At 35.2% G+C, this 19,829-nt stretch overlaps 3 protein-coding genes across 3 annotated transcripts in view; all 3 read left to right on the top strand.

Moving 5' to 3' along the window:
* The first annotated feature begins 174 nt into the window (after window positions 1-174).
* LOC111511546 (WD repeat-containing protein 36) lies at window positions 175-3,948 on the top strand. Its single transcript, XM_074177455.1, has 4 exons — window positions 175-1,225; window positions 1,509-1,956; window positions 2,073-2,231; window positions 2,797-3,948. Exons 1-4 carry the CDS (start codon window positions 286-288, stop codon window positions 3,920-3,922), a joined length of 2,673 nt encoding a protein of 890 aa, XP_074033556.1. The 5' UTR covers window positions 175-285; the 3' UTR covers window positions 3,923-3,948.
* A 3,660-nt stretch (window positions 3,949-7,608) lies between these two features.
* Window positions 7,609-8,776, top strand: Mpc1 (Mitochondrial pyruvate carrier). Its single transcript, XM_023167575.2, has 3 exons — window positions 7,609-7,926; window positions 7,979-8,079; window positions 8,135-8,776. Exons 1-3 carry the CDS (start codon window positions 7,859-7,861, stop codon window positions 8,341-8,343), a joined length of 378 nt encoding a protein of 125 aa, XP_023023343.2. The 5' UTR covers window positions 7,609-7,858; the 3' UTR covers window positions 8,344-8,776.
* A 6,644-nt stretch (window positions 8,777-15,420) lies between these two features.
* The window catches only part of PKr-C (neuromedin-U receptor 2-like), an 87,607-nt gene continuing 83,198 nt past the window's right edge, over window positions 15,421-19,829 (top strand). Inside the window, exon 1 of the mRNA XM_074177453.1 lies at window positions 15,421-16,433. Coding sequence (XP_074033554.1) covers window positions 15,599-16,433 — 835 coding nt within the window. The 5' untranslated portion in view covers window positions 15,421-15,598. The remainder of the gene's footprint in view (window positions 16,434-19,829) is intronic.

The raw sequence follows: 19,829 nt of genomic DNA, 5'->3' as shown, positions 1-19,829 counted from the left end.
CAACAATGTTTTTGTTTTAATGCAATAATATTTCTAAGAATTTAGTGCCTACTATTATGGAATTTTAGTATAATATAAGAATCAATCAGGGTTGAAGTTGTAAATATCAGGGTGCTGAACCCAGGTGCATTAATTGCACATTGGCATGGCAACATTGCCACAAAGAGTCATGTCATATTATATATAACCTCATAATTTTGTAAATATAACCTAAAGTAAGCGATTTTCGATTTTAAAGTTAATTTCATTTTATTAGTTATGTTCAATTTTGTGAATTGACCAAATATGCCTGGAAGTAAAATATTTATCCCCAGTAGGAGTCTGGGGTACGTCAGCAATCACATACCTTTACAAGTAAGGTATATAAAGAGCAGGCAAGAAAATTTAATCATAACATGTGTTGGAAAATCTTTTCATACATACGGAATAACTCATTTCGGGCTTCTAAGCGTTAGCCGTTTGCATTCTGGTGACATTACCTGCATGACTGCTGATGCCTACCACGTTTATACAGCCTGTGACAATGTAATATATGCATGGCGAAGAGGAGCGGAACTTCAACATACTTACAGAGGCCATGCAAAGGAAGTGCATCTCATGTTACCTTTCGGGGCGCATTTAATATCTGTTGATAAAGGTAGCAAAGTGAAGATATGGGATATAAAAAATGAGGCTGTCTATGGAGAACTTACATTTAGTACCGATAATTTTCAAATAAGTGCTTTACTACACCCCAGCACTTACATTAACAAAATACTATTTGCCAGTGACAATGGAGAAATGCAGTTATGGAATATTAATACTTTAAAACTGATATATCCTTTCAAAAGTTGGGGAGCAGCTGTTACTTGTCTAGAACAGGCTCCAGCAATTGATGTAGTGGCAGTTGGTCTGAGCACAGGGAGGATAGTTCTGCATAATCTCAAGTTTGATGAAACAATCTTAGAATTCACACAAGATTGGGGTCTAGTGACATCTATTTCATTCAGATCAGACGGTCACACTATAATGGCTACAGGTAGTGTTTGTGGGCATATTGTATTTTGGGATTTGGAGGAAAGAAAAGTTTCAAGTCAGTTGCTGTCAGCCCATGATGGTGCGGTAACAGGAATGGTGTGCCTTCCAAATGAACCCTTGATTTTGACTTCGTCTCCTGATAACACCCTAAAATTGTGGATTTTTGATATGACAGATGGAGGTGCTAGGTTGTTGAGAATCAGAGAGGGTAGGTCTTATTTCAGTTATCGAAGCATTATTATATTCATTTATTTATTTCAACAGACAAACCGATTCACAATCAATTTTACAGATATACGTATGCTCACCGAATTTTATGTGCCATAGATTTTTGACAGACCGTGGCGATAGGTAGCAATTTATTGATTTTGAAATCCTACAAATTTTCTCATTTTTACCATAATTTGTTCTACGAATAAGTAAATTTAAAAATATCACTTCTCTGTTCTTCCATTCTGTTGAAAGTTAAAGAACTAATTCTATTATCTCAGGACATGCTGCTGCTCCATCTTCTATTCGTTTCCATGGTGCTAACGGACATAACATTCTGAGCTGCGCTGATGATTCCACCTTGAGGATATTCAACACCCAAACCGAGCAGTTCAACAAGAGCCTGGGAAAAGCATCCTACAATAGAAAAATTAGCAAGAAGCGCGGCAGAGCAGTACAAGATCCTCTAAAAATGCCCCCCATAACTCAGTTCACTTCCGAAACTACTAGGGAAAAGGAGTGGGACAACATTGCTGCCATCCATTCAGGTCTTGCTATGGTAACGACTTGGTCCTACGATAAAGTGAGGATGGGAGAGTTGAAGTTGTTGCCAGAACGATTCCAGAAAAAGAATTTAGATGTCAATTTGGAAGTGGTGGCTACTAGCATTTGCCTCACACACTGCGGGAATTTTGTGGTTGTTGGGTACAGCACAGGGCATGTAGATAGGTGAGAATATAGAAGCCATAAAAAAATGTTGTCGATCTTTTTTCCAAAATCGTTCGATTTTTTGGTTTTCTGGAGTTGAGCTTGAGAGAGAGTTTCAATTTTTGAATTATTTTCAGGTTTAACATGCAATCCGGAATATGGAGAGACTCGTATGGCAATCCTAAAGCACATGACGGTTATGTGAGAGGAGTAGCAACTGATGGTCTCAACCAGATTGTGATAACTGGAAGCAGTGACAGCCTAATCAAATTTTGGAGGTTTAAAAACAAAGGTACCTGCATATGATAATACTTGATGATCCCTCATTTAGAACAATGAAGCTCAATTACATTTGGTCAGAATAAAAAGCTTGGGCTAACACAATTCATAGCTGAGCTGAATCAGAATTTAAAAATTGATTAGATAACAAACAGAAAACAGTTCCAATGAAATATTTTTTAATATATATTGTTCTGTATTATATTACATATTAATGCATAACAGAACATAATATTACAGAATGTTTTTCAATAACAACAGTGTTCTTGCCTAAAAGTCATCTATTTCCTATCATAGTATGAATAGTCAAAAAGCACTTATGCTGGTATGAGACCATTCATATAGGTATGTTAGTTTATGAAAAAATGATAATCATATGATTGTCCAAAACACATGAAAACATATACATTAAAAGTACAAAGAGAAAAGAAAGCAAAAATTAGTAAACAAACAAAGAAGAATATTTAAGTATAAAAAATTGATAATTATTTCATTTTCTTCCATTTTCTTTCATGAAGTTATCATAGTTTTCTATTTGTTCAGGTTCTACCTGTTCTAACAATCTCTTCTGCTTTCAGGTACAGATCCGTTGACAATCCTTACTCTAGAAGAACCTGTGAGTTTCTTTCGCTCCCATCAAGAAAGTTCAATGCTGGCCGTTGCTTTAGAAGACTTTTCCATAAACATCATTGACCATGACACCCGGAGAATTGTTAGAAAATTCATCGGACACATAGGCCAATTGACAGACGCGACATTCAGCCCAGATTCAAGATGGCTAGTCACCTCATCTATGGACTGTACCATCAGAACTTGGGACATACCCTCTGGACAACTCGTCGACCAATTCATGTTTGACACTGCTTGCGTGTCTCTCAACATGTCTCCTACTGGCGAAGCTCTAGCCTCAGCTCACGTGGGTCACCTGGGGATTTTTCTATGGACCAATAAGACACTCTATGCTAAAATAACTCTGAGGGCTATTTCTCCCACTGACGAACTGCCACTTGTTACTTTGCCTGAGTGTCGGCAAGAGGCTATAGAAGAAGGGGAAGTCAAAGAAGAAGAAGAAGATGATGAGTTTATATCTCCGGAGCAAATCAGCGGAGATCTGATAACTCTCTCGGGGCTTTCGACTTCTAGATGGCAGAATCTTATTGATATCGACATCATCAAAAGGAGGAACAAACCGAAGGAACCTCCTAAGGCCCCAAAAGCTGCCCCTTTCTTCCTTCCCACAGTGTCATCTTTGAATAATATCCAGTTTGATGTGAAGGCAGAATCCAGTGAAGGTAGTAAACTGATAACCCCATTGAGTTTTGTAAATTTATCGGAGTTTGGGAAGTTACTTGACAGCTCTAGACAAAATGATGACTTCCAAGCCGTTATTGATAAACTGAAGACGTTCGGCCCATCGATGACTGACTTTGAAATAAAATCTCTTTCACCCGAAGGAGGAGGTTCTGTAGAAGTAATGTTACAGTTTTTGAAGTGTTTAGAGTTTATTCTCAAATCAAATAAGGACTTAGAACTGGGGGAAGCTTATATGAGTGTGTTCTTGAAGGCCCATGGAAGTGTTATTGCCCAAGAAAAGGTGTTGAGAGACTATTTGCCAAACATCCGGAGCTGCCAGAGTGTGGCATGGGAAAGGTTGCAAGCAAAGTTGTTTTATTGTACATGCGTTACTCAGAATTTGAAGACTATGTAGTTTTATTACATAAAAGTTGAGAAAAATCTGTTGTTTTTCTTTTCATGATATTTGCATCAACTTAATCTTAGTGCTAGTTTTTTTTTAAGTAAACTTGAAACTTTACTTCATTTTATTTATGGACATCAATATTTCAGGTCTCGCACGCGCACATGGGCCCACATACACGAGTGCGCGCGCTTACACACAAACGCACACCACACGCGTGCACATACGAAATGCGCGCGCGCGCTCACACACACACAAGACATTTGCCATGCGTTCCACTCTCAGAGTAATCTGAGGTTCGGTTCCACTAAGCGCTCACAACGATCAAAATGCTCCTTTTAGCGGTTATATGTAACGACCACGGTCGTTGTGGTCGCGGCGTAAACGTCACTCATGACGTCCGTACTTTCGCTCACAATGATCCATCTGAAGAGGTGGGTCAAAATGGACGTTAGGAATATTTCGGCGCAATTTTTGAAATATGACAGATATTAACTGTAATTCAACCGCTTGAGTTAATCAATGGAATAATTACGTACACATAATGAAGTGGATTTAGGAGAAGTATAAATTTAGAGTATAATCTGGGTGTGCAATTAGACATGACATTTTGAAATCTACAATGTAATTTGTGATTGAAAATCATGTAACTGAAATGACTTTTGAGTTCTTCATCTGGATAATGATGAATTACACTCTTGAAATCAATAATATGTTTGTCAAGATTATACTTTTGTGAAGTTGCATTCCGCTCTTGATCTGAACTAGATGAATTAGTTTCTGGAGCACTATTGCGACCCGTCAGCAAATATCCACTCACCGCAAAATACATTTTGATTGATTCAAACTCAATTTGTTCAAAAACTTTACTTAAATTAGATATAAAAATTTAAATAATACCTCTTTTTCAATATGAATAAAGTTAGCTTTCAATTATTGAAACTTATTGTTATTTTTTCAACCTTGCCATTTGTAAAGTTCACATAAACAATCAAAACATAATCAGTTCCACTTGAGTTTACGACAGTGACGCTCGCAAGCAAGTGGAACGGGAAAATCTGCGGTTGTGATCGTGACCGTTGTGAACGCTTAGTGGAACGCAGAGTTGGTGTTTACTAATGTAGCCAACCGTACAACACGAAATGTCTATTTTGTCAAATGAAATATGGTACAGTCGGCTCCAGCACAGAACTTTATGTGATCGAAGGTCTCATATTGTCAAAAGAAGAATCAGAGAATGGTATGTCAGGTGTCAGATACGTAGAGAGAAAAAAACTGGGCTAAAAAATAAACATTTCTTTCACATGGTTTTTAACACAACTCTTGCATTTGAAGTTTTTTCATTTCTGGTGATGAAATGGAACGTGTAGCTAATCCCTGAATCCTTTTCAGATTTTTCAAATCTTCATGACATGAAGAGTTATAGGAAATTAATATGAATTTTTTTATTTTTATTCGATTCTGCAACTTGTTCGAATCTGATATACTTCTGAACATACTTTAATAGATTCTACAATCATGTTACAATATGATATAATACACAAAATATCGAAGTCACATTTCTGAACTTCTTCGGTATCTTTCGTAAGTAACGGGACTGTTTCTTTTTACAATTCCATTCACTAATTCTACAGTTTCATTATCTGAGATAATAGAGATTTACAGTCGCAAAATTGGCTGGCAAGTATGAATAAAACCATAACGGTAGGAGAACAATTTTCCAATTTAAGAACAACAATGAATCCAATGGATCTATATCTATTGATCCAGTGTGAAATGTGTTCAGAAAACGCATACCTTTCCAGTAGATTCGAAAATAGGGAACAAATGGAAATCAATCTGTTTTCGTTGTGATCACTTCTAACAACATACTCGTCAATACACGAAATATTTCATTGGTGTATTTCCCTCAGTTTTCTATTGACGCCATCTTGCAGCAAGTTTCTTGAATAAATGTTGACATTTTCTTGGCGATATTTTTTGAAATGTCCAGTCGACAGTAAAAAGTAGCATTTGAATAATGAGTGACAGAAATAATGAACCCAATACGACAGTAATAATTAAATCGAAAGCCAGTAGTGATACAGATAATCCTGATATAGAAGATGAAAGAAATGAACAACGGAAGAAAACTACAACTAAGTTTTCAACAAAGCAGGCTAATGAACGTTTCAAAGAATCTGAAACTGTTGGCTTCAATGATCCCAGAAGAATGTCTGATCAATTAAGCGATGATGATTTTTTTTCTGTATCAAGCAATAACCATTCGTCTGATTCAAGTAACGATAACAATAGCTACACTACCGCAAATTTATGTGATACAGAACAAGAAACGAATTTTCTTAACGGTAACAAGAAGGAATAATATTACTCTATATACTTTATGTGAACACTATATGTTAAACCTATTCTACCTGAACAATAAATGATTATCCTGCATGGCATTTTCTTCAAATAGATATTATTTATATCTTTCGTTACCAAAAATAACAATCCGGTAGTTCTAGTAGTGAAAATTGTACTATTTCCACTACTTATAAGGAAGTATTGATCTTTGTTGTTGGGTGTATGTTACGGGAATAAAATATCATCAGTCTAATATTTGAAAGGATACACTTATTTTTAATTACTTACCATCAGGGCCGTAGCGAAAAGAAAAACCAGGGGGAAGGGTATCCAAATTTTCCCAATTCCACCAGTAAATTTTCCCATCTTTCGAAGAAATGAAAGCCGAGGGATTAGTTACTACTATTATGTATTAATTTTCTTACTTAGTTATCCAAATATTGGCTGAATGCTTATGCCCGTTAGGGTATGCACAAACAAAAATAAATTTTAGTGATTATAAAAATAATAATAAAGGTCCTTGGTCTCCCACCATATCCACCATGTATAGGAATATTCAATACAAATGAAAGTAAACAACACCTGAATAATATTGTGCTTATTGTTTTCTACTATTTTTTTTTTCTGTCTTCACGACCCGAAATTTCCCAACTTTTCCAAGTCGGAAAAACAGCGAAAAGTTGGGAATTTTGTAAAATTGTCACTTCAAAATTTGTGGACTGTTCAGGACTGTTCTTTTACTAGGGGGAAATAAACTTTTTTTACAGATTTCAAACAACTCAGAATTCCCGTCAAGTTATGCATGTTGAGAAATCCCAACCTTCTCCTGGTTCTTTCCCTTTTCTTATTACCTCTCCTTTTCTTTTCTATCAATTTTATTTTATATCTTAATCACGGTACTAATAACAAAAGCGCATTCGACAATCGTGAAAAAATGCTAAAACATCGACTATTTTGAGATTTGAATTATACACTAGAGGTATTTTTTGGTAGCCAACAGGCATTGGTAAAATATCCAATATTATTTATACCAAAGAATCGTTAAGGATGATATTACATTATAACTCCATTGCAAAGAATTCGTCGTTTAAGCGAAAGTAGCGCCTGGAAGAGAAACCAAAGTGAATAAATTTGACGGAATGGTTATTCCGTTATAGAAATCGTAATAAAAAAACGCGAATCTGAAGATTTATAGAATCTACTACATTAATATGGTAATGTTGGGTATCATCCATTAATGGAAAATTTTCAAATGTGTTGGGGGATTTTGAGGAATTTAATTGAAAATTTCCTTAGTGTTTGGTTGGCATCATTCGTTTTAAGGTCGTTAAACAAGTCGGTCACAAACCACCTACTTGGGAAGTCGGTCAGTCGGTCCAAGAATTCCCAAGGTCAAATATGGAACGTTAAAAAATAAATTATGAATTTTTATTCATTATGTCAATTTGTTTAAATATATACATAGCATATGTCAGGACTGTCAGGTTGTATTAAGTGCTCATTAGTGTTTCTAATAAGATAATAGGACAAATCGAAAAGAAGTAGTCAAATCTATAAAAGTTCCTATCATTTTTGATCAGATATTACATACATTGAACAAAAATGGCTTCTTTGGGAAAGAAACTGGTGGATCAGTTGAAATCCCCTGAATTCAGGAGTTATTTGATGAGGTATGTTATTATTAACTTGGAAGTTTAGTATCTCATTAATTTTCACTCATAGCACACACTTTTGGGGGCCTGTAGCAAATTGGGGCATTCCATTGGCCGCTATAGCAGACATCAGTAAAGATCCCAAATTTATAAGTGGAAAGATGACAGTGGGTAAGTTCAAACGGAATAATTTTCAACTCAAATGTTACATAACACCATTTTCCAGCATTGTGTTTATATTCTGCAATGTTCATGAGGTTTGCTTTGAAAGTTCAACCACGGAATATGCTGCTGTTTGCTTGTCATTTTACGAATGAGGGTGCTCAATTGGTGCAACTCACCAGGTGTATAAAATATAACTACTTGGACAAAACGAAAGAGCAGACAGTTGGACAGACAGACAATCAGAAGAACTCAACAGGGAAAAAAGAATAATCGAATTTTAACTAGGTGCAATTTCATTGTTGTGTATTTTCAAAGAACATATCAAGACCATTTTATTTTAATTATTGACGAGTGAGATGCCACTGTTTATATCGACTCCAGTTCTATTGCTCGTTATTTTGTGACAGATTTGTGGTTAACGACTGGGCTACGTTCATCTTATAAATTTTAGCAGATTGCTGATTCTGTGAATGGAAAAATAAGCTTCAGATGTTGCCTTTCAGCAAAAATTATAGGTGAACGTAAGTTTTTTGATGCCAACGAAAGGCACTGAGGTATGGGGATGAATGAAATTGATATGTAACTTTTATGAAATGGTGTTAGAAAAATGACAATACTGTGCCTAAATTATGACAATTTCCATTTTTGTGAAACATATTTTTACACTAATGATTTACTGTTGAATAAATTTTATTTTTTGTTATTGTATCCTTTATGATGGTGTCGGAACAATTAAGAGTTGAAAATAATATATTGCGTGATTTGCCATACAAAGTAAATTACTATATTTAGTACCATAGCTTAACTTTATCTAAAATGATGATGGAGACTTCTATGTAAACAAAGTCTTTGACGTTTAGAATTCATTTGAACTTGCTGAGGATAAAATTATCACAGATAATCAGTTGAGTAATGTTTCATACAGGGTTGAGCAAAACCTTAATCATGAATTGTCAAATTTTGAACAGATTGCTCAATAGGTACTTTGGAATGAACAGATTTGCAAAGGAATTATTGGTTTTATCCTGTGGGGGACATTGAACCTTCAATACAAAGTACAGAGTATCTATAAGGAACAATACATGAGTGTTTGGAGTGTTATTGAAACAAACTTTAATGATGATCTTTGCACAAGGCCAAACATTAAATTTGGGGTTATTCATAATATTCACGGAGTTAATAATAGAAATTGAGAGTGCCCCGGGGTTATCGAGGAAAATACATTTCTTAGTTTTTCTGAAAATTCGGCTTGTCTACTCTGGTCACCAAATTAGTTTCAACATTTTCAGGCGAAATTTTAATTGTATGGACCCAACTTGGTACATATGTCGTTAGATGGAACAAGAATCGTTTCCAACTGTTCAGTTGCAAGCTAGCATCAAACATTTGGACACTATTAAGCACTCGAATAAGTTATAGATTTTCATTAAGTATCGGCCAATTCCAGTTCGATCGATTTTGTAACACCAACACATAAAATATCGTCTTATTTTATCCAGTAAAAGTATCCAAACAGCGAAAAACAAACCGAATATATTGCCTACTAGCAAAGATAGTTTTTCAAAGTTAACAGAATTAGGTATTTGTCAACGAGGTTTTTGCGATGACCTAAAAAATATATTATAGTATACTGTGATAGTAAATTCGTTTATTAAAGGTTAATAACTGATGACAAAAGACTGACATAAATAGAAATGTTGATTTTGTCACCATCTTGCGGCAATTTCAGAACTTCCCCACATGGTGTACTACAATTTTTGAAACAAAAGCGTATCCCAGAATAAATCCTTAGACAATGCCAGAATCTAGCACGGTATGGACATCTTACTTTGAACACTTATTTTCCATTTTGCTTATAGAGTAGATTCGTGATTATGACAGATAATGTTGCATTGAAACCTTATTATCTTTTTATAGCAAAGCTGTATTTTTTTCTGATTCGCTTTTGTTTTGTCAAAATCTCTCGACGCTAGAAATGATATGGACCCAACTTGGTACATATGTCGATAGATGGAACAAGAATCGTTTCCAACCAACTGTAAACATTGGTGTGCGCTTAGCGCCTCTGTGAATGGTATGCCGAAGTACGTTGGAATATTTTTTTATAAAGAATCAAGATTGCCGTATATCGAGTGTTTTCGACAAAATATTTTACCTTTGTATAAACACCATCATTGTCTAATAAATCCTTAGACAATGTAAAGACTTTCTATCCACCCTGGCACTTCTATACATCTTGTAATGGATGTAGTTTTTGTTGGTAGGTGGCGCATCAAATCGTCTTCAACTATTCTATAGATATTACGTTTTTCTTGATACAGTTTCAACTTTGTATATAGGATTAGTCTATATACAATGGTTTCAATATATGCAACCCAATTGAACGTGAATATTTTTTATGGAGCTGCACAAGCACTATCGGAAAATGTTCGAAAGGCTCTGACTGCGGTGTCTGTGCGAAAGTAGCGATTTTTATTTGATTTGCACAGTACCGGGAATTTCAAACCACGACTTGACAAGCACATTGAGGAATGCCCTGAGGAATTACTCAGAATCCAGACATCAACATCATACCTTCGATCTGCAAAGAAAGAACTTTGAAAAGAAAATTTCCCAACAAACAATTGGAAAGTGACACATTTTTATTTACTATGAAGAAAAAAATACATTTTGGACTTTCTGCTCTGTGACACTCTGTATTGTTATCTATGCTATGACTCTGTAGAGTTAGTTAGATGACTGCGTATTCCAAATCGATTATTTGAATAAAATAACCATGAATACATGAACAGGGACACTTAGATAGTTCCGGATGAGTTAACTTTTTCTGATAATTTGTTTTCCGTGTTCTGTTGAGTTGAAGTGAAGTAGTATTCTCAGTATCGTCAGCCATGCAACGTAGCACAATCAACCCATCTCAACAAGATACATTCTCGCGGAAAAAATATCTTGTCGAAGGGAAATTTGACCCCATGAGTGTTCCTGATACTAGTACTGTACCAATTTACTGCTTTTGATTTGTTAACAAATCAAAAATCACTTTACTAGATCACTTCGACTTCTCAGTTGCGTCTATAACTAATTTGTTTTAAAATGTGGCGAAGGCGAGCTTATAAACAGATATAGTATTTCCAATACCAATTGGAACAGCACAGAGAAGGAATTCCCGCCTCGACATAGGCGTCGGCATATTATTTTTCAGTGGTAGTTTTTCAGTTACTTATTTTTACAATCATAGCAATTGATCACTCCATGAAAAAGTTATCTCAACAGAATTTTTCCACCATGGGTAATTACAAAAAACTTCGAAATTTAAGGTAGTTGATTTCCGAGTCGAAAACTCTAAAATACAGTGAAAACACAAATAATCACACCGAATTCTCGTCAAACATATATTTTAAAATAATAGAAGCCAACAAAATTGTTAGAAAAATAAAAATTCTTCTTCGCTATATTCGGATGAGGTGGAATCATCATCGGGTTGAATAACGATCGGATTTATGGAACTTTGCACATAATATTAGTTCTCTTATTTTATAACGTGGGCCACACAGTTCTTCCACACTATTACCTATTTCATTCACCACTCGCCTCATAATGTCAAGCACTACAGCATTCAAAGTCGGTGAGTGATTACATTTCCGCAATCTTTCTTTTATTGTGGCCCAAACCATTTCAATTGGATTGAACACACAATAGTATGGAGGCAAACGTAAGAGAATATGACCACGTGTTTCACACATCGAATCAATAATATACTCTTTTTTGAAGTTACGTTGTTTTATGGTCGCCAGTGATACCTTTTTCTTTGGATCTTTTCGGGTATTTCCATGTCATGATTTCGCATGAAATCAACAATATCTGCTTTTTTTGTGTTTTTGTTTGGTATTGTAGTCAACAACCGAGAATGATACGAAGCGTTATCCATAACAATACCCGAGTTTGGAGGAATATCTGGGAGAAGCTGCTCACTGAACCAGGTTTCGAATAAAGCCGCAGTCATATCTTCGTGGTAATCAGCAGACGAATCTTTTATATTTTTGGCCGACAGAAGCAAAGCGTTAGGTACGAAACCACTTTTATTCCCGGCATGCAAAATTATAACACGTTTCCCCTTGAAGAAGGTGTGTTCAAAGCACAATACTTGGTTTCGTCTACCGAGCCATATTTGACATCATGGGTGTCAAACCAAGTTTCGTCGACGTAGATTATATGTCTGCTGGATTCTCGGTAGCTTTTCATTCGCCTCAAATATTCTTGTCGGAGTTGAACAATGCGTGTCGATTCCATTATGTCCATCCGATTGTTGAATTTTTTATATTTGAAACCACAAGACAATAAGACACGTCGTAGAGTTTCTAAAGATTTGTAAATAAAGTATGCAACTTGATATTGATTCTGATAGAACAATTAATTTTTTTTATAAAATAGTCACATTCTGGGAGAAGCTCTTATATCAAGTTCATTTTATTCCTTTTAGAACACGTAAATCAAAGTTAGTTTTTAGAAATGTTCTTTTATTCTCAAGAAAACTCTGTTTCGACAGGTTTACAGTGTATCAAATATTAGATTAGTTTACTAACTGCCGGTTTTGCAGCTTTCCTCATTTTTAAGCCTCAACATCATACTTTCTTTTTGCAATTACTGAAAAATTACAGTACTTTGTAGTCAACTTAATGACCACTGACACATACATGTCTCATTATTACAAACTTGTTGACTGACAAACCAATTGATATTTTTATAAACTACTACTCACGGACAATCTTATCGGAAAACAATTCATATAGTGACTACACGGGCAAATGTTTTATCTTTTGTCATTAGTGTTCTGATATTTTTATCTAATTGGGAATCCAACCTTGTATGTAACAAGCTATGTACTTGCTTATTAGCTCTTTCCTCGACGAATTGATATATTTTTTTCGAAGAGAAGGGGTACCTAATATTATGATGTGCGATTAATAACGTTTATATTATTATGATTTTAAATCAAAAAACTAATTGCCTCGAACTTCTTCATGGGAGAAAACTATTTTTACAGCGATGCCAAGTTGAGCCTGGTGGAATATAGATAAGAAATTCTGCGCACAAAATTCAGTATAGATTTTGGAGAGGTTGATGAGCCACCTAAGCATTTCTCAAAGGCGAAAACCCACCAAAAAAGACCATGGTTACTGAATGGTGGTCACTATAATTATCAGCAACTGTGTCATAGCATCACAGCAGAGTCCTATCGTGAGGAAATCGACGAAATGTACAAAAAATTGCGTCAGCAAGAGCCAGCACCGGTCAACCGAAGAGTTTCGATACTGCTCCACGGCAATGCCAGTTTGCACGTTCGAAAAACCACCGTCTGAAAATTAAACAAATGGGGCGTCAAAGTTCGGCCTCACCCAGCATACTCCCAAGACTTCTTGTCAACAGACTACCATCTTTTCAAACATTTCAGTAACTTAATCACCGATAGAACGTTTGCCAATCAGGACTAGGCAAAAACTCACACAAACTAAAAATTGTGACCAATTTAAACTCGAAAATTTTGACTTCAATCTCGTAATTTCGAATTTGATCTCGATATTTCAACTTTAATCTCAAAATTTCAACTTTATTCTCGAAATAACAAGATTAATTCGAGAATAATCTCGAAATTTGGACTTCCAACTCGAAATTTCGAGTTTCGACGATAATAAAAATAATATGAAAATATATATATGTTTGTTTGAATGTGGTTGACAATGTTTCATGGTGAATTTTGGACTTCCATTGTCTAATGTGGAATAATATGATTTGAAATCCCTGAAAGAACAAATAAAATTGAAAATTAAAATGATAAGTTGAAAATAACAATTATATTAAGCAAAAAACTCTGAAATGAAATTGCAATAAAATAAAAAAGTAAAAAATAAGCAAAAAAATCATATATCGAACAATTAAAATGAAATAAAAATTAAAAGTGATGACCTGAACACTATTGCAAGAATCGCAACATCATGAATTAATTTAGCCTAAAATCTTTCAATTTTTATTTCATTTTAATTGTTCAATTCTCGATTTTTTGCTTGATTTTCCTATTTTATTTCATTGTCATTTTATTTCAGAGTTTTTTGCTCAATATGATTGTTATTTTCAGATATTCATTTTACAGTCACTATCCTACGCCGATTGTGGATACTAACAATCGAAACGTCGTGAAGTACTTGGCTTGGAATCTTTTAATTTTTATTTTGGAATTTTTTGCTTGTTGTTGATTTTTATTCAATTGTCATTTCATCATTTCATTCAAGCGTTTTTTGCTTAATATAATTGTTATTTTCAGCTATTCATTTTACAGTCATCACCCGAAGACGATTGTGGATACTACATAACGAAACGTCGAGAAGTTACTTGACTTGACATCTTTTAATTTTTATTTCGATTTTTCTGCTTATTTTTGTTTTTTTTTGCTTAATATAATTGTTATTTTCAGTTATCCACTTGAATTTTAAATTTTATTTGTTCGTGTTAGGAATCACACGTTAAAAGGTAAGACCTCGTTAGTCCTTAGCTCGCACAAGTATCTCAACTTCTGAGAGTTATCGTTCGTATGGGGGCGGCAGCTGATTAACGGAAAAACAGATTTTAAACAGATTTAGAGATTTCAAATAATATTATATCATAACTAATGAGAATATATTGTTTCTGTTTTAAACAAGTTAATCGAAAAGCTTCTGTAGTGCATGGTATAAGAACTGATTCCGTAACAAACATATATCTTGTAAATGGTTATTTTCCCAACTCGTAAAAATTGGAAATAGTTAACTTATTTAGCTAAAGGTAAATTAATATAGCTGAATTACTTGAAAAAAAAAGCAGAAATAAAAATCGGGATAGTGGATACATTTAAAAAAAACTATTTTTCACAACAAGAATATGTGATGCAATAAATGCCAGGTGTAAATCTGTCTGAGGTTTTTATTACTATCCACATGATATTTTTCTACAAAAAACTTATTTGAGTGATAGGCAGCAAGTTTCATTTAATGTCGGTATCAGCAAGAGAAGAAATGTAATATTCGGTGTTTCTCAAGAAACTCCCCTTCTTTACATGAGCAGCCAACTTTTCTTTTCTGCAACATGTCGGAACAATAGACGGAAATACTAACACTAGAAACAAAAAGAAGTCAATAGTCATCTTTATTTAAATAACTATAACTTCAAATAACATCCACATCATCAGTGACGGTAATTGCCTCCTGTCACATATAAAAGCTCCGTATAACATTCTCCAGCCTCCAGCTAAATTTAGCACTTTGGCAACAGCGGAGCTTTCGATAGCACGCGAATCAAAAATAACAACCGCGAAACAATCCAGTTTAATTCATTTTTAACAACAACGTCGCGTGGTGGAAGTTGCAACCGTTACTCTGTCGCTCGATTTGAATATAATCGCGATGTTCAAACCTTGTAAAAAAACGGTGAACGAATCAATGCCATTGAACGAGTTGAAAATTCCGCCGGTGTGATTTCAGTGACTTTAACAAAAATGAGTTCGCTCTCAGCCATTGAGATAATAAATCTCACAGACTTTACCCTCCAGAACTTCACCACAGTGTACTCCATCAATGCTTCAACCAACACCTCGGGAACAATCGATCTCTACCCCTTCGAGATCGTACTACCCTTCACCATAATTTACGTGATCATCTTCATCGTCGGGGTCATCGGAAACATCAGCACTTGCGTGGTCATTGCCAAAAACAAACCGATGCAAACCGCCACCAACTACTACCTGTTCAGTCTGGCGTGTTCCGACATGCTCCTGCTGGTGTCTGGGCTACCTCCTGAGATGTACAGGATCTGGTCTCCCGATCACTATATCTTCGGCGAAGCCACTTGCATGATACAGGGCCTGACTGCAGAAACCTCAGCCAACGCCACAGTACTCACAATCACTGCATTTACTGTGGAGCGGTATGTAGCCATTTGCCACCCCTTCATTGCACACACATGGTCCAAACCAAGCAGAGCTGTGCGCATCATCATAGCTACCTGGATCATTTCCTTGGGTCTGGCCATACCCCAGGCTATTCAATTTGGGGTTAGCGAGGAAATTGAGAATGGGGTGCTCGTCAGTCATTGCACAGTTATCAACAATTTTGTTGAGCATGCTTTTGAGATATCAACTTTCATTATTTTCGTCGGACCGATGATTTTGATTACCGTCCTGTACGTGCTGATTGGGATACAGCTGTGGAAATCGAAGAATATCGGTCCTGTTAGATCTAGGTCTTCTGTAAGGAAGGGCGAAGCTGAGGAATTTGGGAGGAAGAGTGCCAGCGCCAATAATGCAGCTCAGAAAAGAGTTGTTAACATGCTGAGTAAGTAATTCAATGTTTGTTTTATGTTGTTGATCCTTTACGCTTTTCCGTGTAGGTATCACACGTTTAAAGGCGAGATCTACGGAAGCGTAGAAGGGCCAAAGATTATTTGTTTATTTGATCCACCATAATTTCGACTTAAAAGTCAAAATTTCGACCTTTATCTCGTAATTTCGACTTTCATTTCGTAATTTCGACTTTTATCTCGTAATTTCAACTTTTATCTCGTAAATTCGACTTTTATCTCGTAATTTCGACTTTTATCTCGTAATTTCGACTTTTTTCTCGTAATTTCGACTTTTATCTCGTAATTTCGACTTTTATCTCGTAATTTCGACTTTTACTCGTAATTTCGACTTTCATCTCTTAATTTCGAATTTTATCTCGTAATTTCGACTTTTATCTCGTGATTTCGACTTTTATCTCGTAATTTCGACTTTTATCTCGTAATTTCGACTATTATTGCGTAATTTCGACTTTTATCTCGTAATTTTGACTTTTATCTCGTAATTTCGACTTTTATCTCGTAATTTCGACTTTTATCTCGTAATTTCGACTTTTATCTCGTAATTTCGACTTTTATCTCGTAATTTCGACTTTTATCTCGAAATTTCGACACTCTTTTCAAATCACTTCGACAGTGCTTCAATCTTCTCATAGTGGTATGTTTTTTTTGGAAAAAATATGACAGAAACCGATTTTATTAAATATTCAAAGCCTACTCATTTTTTGATTGAACCTTCGGAAACCAATCTGTTCCAGTTAGTTTTTTTGCGTCATTATGTCTCTATGATTTTTCGAAACGAGGAGAGACAACCCGTAATACCTAAGAAATGAACATTGTATCTCTTCGAAGAACATACCGATAGTATTAGTTGGTATTATGGAATAAACATAAAAAAAAATTAAATCAATAGTAGATGTAGGAGATAATTATATAAAACAATTTAAAAAAAATATATAGTATAAACAGTAGAATATTAACAATCAAACAATCGTGATGTCAAGCAGCCAGATCAGTTTGAAAATATTCATCAAGTGAATAAAAGGCATTTTTGTAGAGAATATTTTTAACGCTATTTTTGAAATTGATGGGATTTGAAATTTTTTTAATGAATGTTGGAAGTTTATTGAATATTTTTATAGACATAACATGAGGTCCGTTTGATACAGATGTTAATTTGTCTACAGGAACTATCAGATTATAATTTTGCCTGAGAGTATAACCAGCAGCTATGTGGATAGTATCCCTTTGCTGAAACTCATGGTAATGATTCTTAATGTAAGTGACACAATTTAAAATATACATGAATATCACAGTTAAAATTTGTAACTCAGTAAATAACTGCTTACAAGAATCACCATATTTTTTAAAACACATGGTTCTTAGTATCTTTTTTTGAGCAATCAACAGATCATTCAATTTGCTGCTGTTACCGTAGCAGACTAAGCAATAATGATAAGGAGCTGATGATGATGATGATAAGGAGCTGTTCCATTTTCTGAAACGTAACATTATTTGAATACACATTCGGGCGTGTCTGTACTTATCCTATTCGTTCCATGAATAAACGACCGTGTACATTGTGTGAAAGCTATTTTCCGGGTTTTTTGGCAATGGTCTGTAGATTTTATGTCAGACGTTTCGTCTACTACTGCGGTAGACATCATTAAAGGCGATGTGGTACCGGTCGTAGTGCTCGAGTTGGTGCTCAAGTTGTTATTCCTGTTTCGAACGCGGTAACTAGGATGCTAACTGCGATAGTTTGGTTTTATATTATTATTAGTGGGCGTGGCTTGGTTTCTCTTAATGGAATTACCTGAGCTTGATTGTGTACCTGTATGGACAGGTAGCCAGATTTTATTAATTGCCTCTTATTTTCTATTTAAATCATCCCTGTGTTTATGAATCTCTATTGCCTCTTTATACAGGGTAGTGGCATTTTTAAGGGCATTCTCGATGCCAAAAACAATAAAAAAATGCCAAAGCTAATATCACCTTTCTTGCTAAGGTTGAAAATGAGTGAATTCTGTGTAAATATTTATTTTTTTCACTAGTACGAAAAATTTCTTTGTTTTGGCGAATAAATAGCTATAAAATATCGAGTAAATATTCAAAAACACCGTCGTTTTGTTGAACACATATTTGGGCCTTTCTTCTGACACTACGGCCATCAATTCTATTAATTATAGTTTGAATATAATTTTTCAGTTCATCTACATTATCATGGTTTATTTTGTAAACCTCATTTTTCTGATATTATCAAAAATAAAAATCTAAAGGTGTCGTGTCTTGTGAACGAGAAGTCTACTTCTCAGAACCATTTGTAGCAATCCACCTGTTTCCAAAACAGTCTCGCAACATTCTTTTTACGCCACTGAAATTATGTAATTATGTGCTGATGCTCCATCCTGCTGAAAATAGATCATCTAACGAGTTTCCAGATCAAGATCATCGAAAAACTCTTCTAACACTCTTGTTAATGAATTAATGTATCAGGGTTCGTTCAAAGAACCATGGTGGAAAAATGGACTGATAATTCTGCCTCTAAATATACCATAAAAAACATTAATACTAATTCGTCTTTGCGAATTGTGGGAATGGACTATACATGGATTATCTCTACTCCAATAATGAACTTTTTTTCTATTATACATCCCGTAATTTGAAAAATTAACCCCATCGCTCTATATTATATTTCTATAGGAGTCTACATTCATTTATGAACCACCGATAAAACCTCAATCGTCTCTCACGGTCACCAGGTTCTAGTGTTTGCACTGTTCTTAACTCATAACGAGAAATCTTATGTTCCTTCAGAATTCGTTTAATTCGTAGCATCAATAATAACGGAGTTGGCAATGGGACACCCTATATAGGGACACCCTATATACTCGGTTTGTCCGAGTCGACAATTTGTTTTGTATTCAGAGAGACGCGTATACCTATAAACTTCTTTTCATGGTTCCAATGTAGACCGATCTGCAGCTACAAGGAATCCGATAGTCCCCGGATGTTGCTAAATGTTGTCTGGAGTTCTTGGCTGACCTTAGACTTTGTCTGATAGTTTTTGTTGGCTTCACGTTGTATTTTTCTAAGAATCTCCCAATCTGGTTTGTAACATTTTTAATATAGAGGAGGAAAGCTTTTCCCTTGACCAGCCTAGCTGTCTCCATTCCACAGAAAGACTGTGAGGTTCACAAATACGTCGTGCTCTCTCAACTAACGTTTTAATAACTTCCCCCTTTTGTTGTGACTTGTGGTTACAGTTTTTTTAGGTACCTGTGCGTTGGTTTCTTGTACACTCTATGGCCCATAATATACCATCTTCACGTCTGTTCAGAAGAACATTCGTAAAGGCTAGAGTCCCATGTGTTTCTCGGTCCATAATGAAT

The sequence above is a fragment of the Leptinotarsa decemlineata genome, unplaced genomic scaffold (genome assembly GCF_025532065.1).
Source record: "Leptinotarsa decemlineata unplaced genomic scaffold, Ldec_3_MD MMD2_tig00002974_RagTag_RagTag, whole genome shotgun sequence".
Taxonomy (NCBI): Eukaryota; Metazoa; Arthropoda; class Insecta; order Coleoptera; family Chrysomelidae; genus Leptinotarsa; species Leptinotarsa decemlineata.
The sequence above is the reverse complement of the archived record's forward strand: the minus strand, read 5'-3'. Positions and strand labels throughout refer to the sequence as shown.

Excerpts from the sequence above, each read along its gene's own strand:
- Mpc1 (XM_023167575.2), top strand. The coding sequence starts at position 7,859 with ATGGCTTCTTTGGGAAAGAAACTGGTGGATCAGTTGAAATCCCCTGAA. Across the intron at positions 7,927-7,978 it reads TTCAGGAGTTATTTGATGAG|CACACACTTTTGGGGGCCTG; the intron begins GTATGTTATTAT and ends TTTCACTCATAG. Across the intron at positions 8,080-8,134 it reads AAGTGGAAAGATGACAGTGG|CATTGTGTTTATATTCTGCA; the intron begins GTAAGTTCAAAC and ends ACCATTTTCCAG.
- LOC111511546 (XM_074177455.1), top strand. The coding sequence starts at position 286 with ATGCCTGGAAGTAAAATATTTATCCCCAGTAGGAGTCTGGGGTACGTC. Across the intron at positions 1,226-1,508 it reads GTTGTTGAGAATCAGAGAGG|GACATGCTGCTGCTCCATCT; the intron begins GTAGGTCTTATT and ends CTATTATCTCAG. Across the intron at positions 2,232-2,796 it reads AGGTTTAAAAACAAAGGTAC|AGATCCGTTGACAATCCTTA; the intron begins CTGCATATGATA and ends GCTTTCAGGTAC.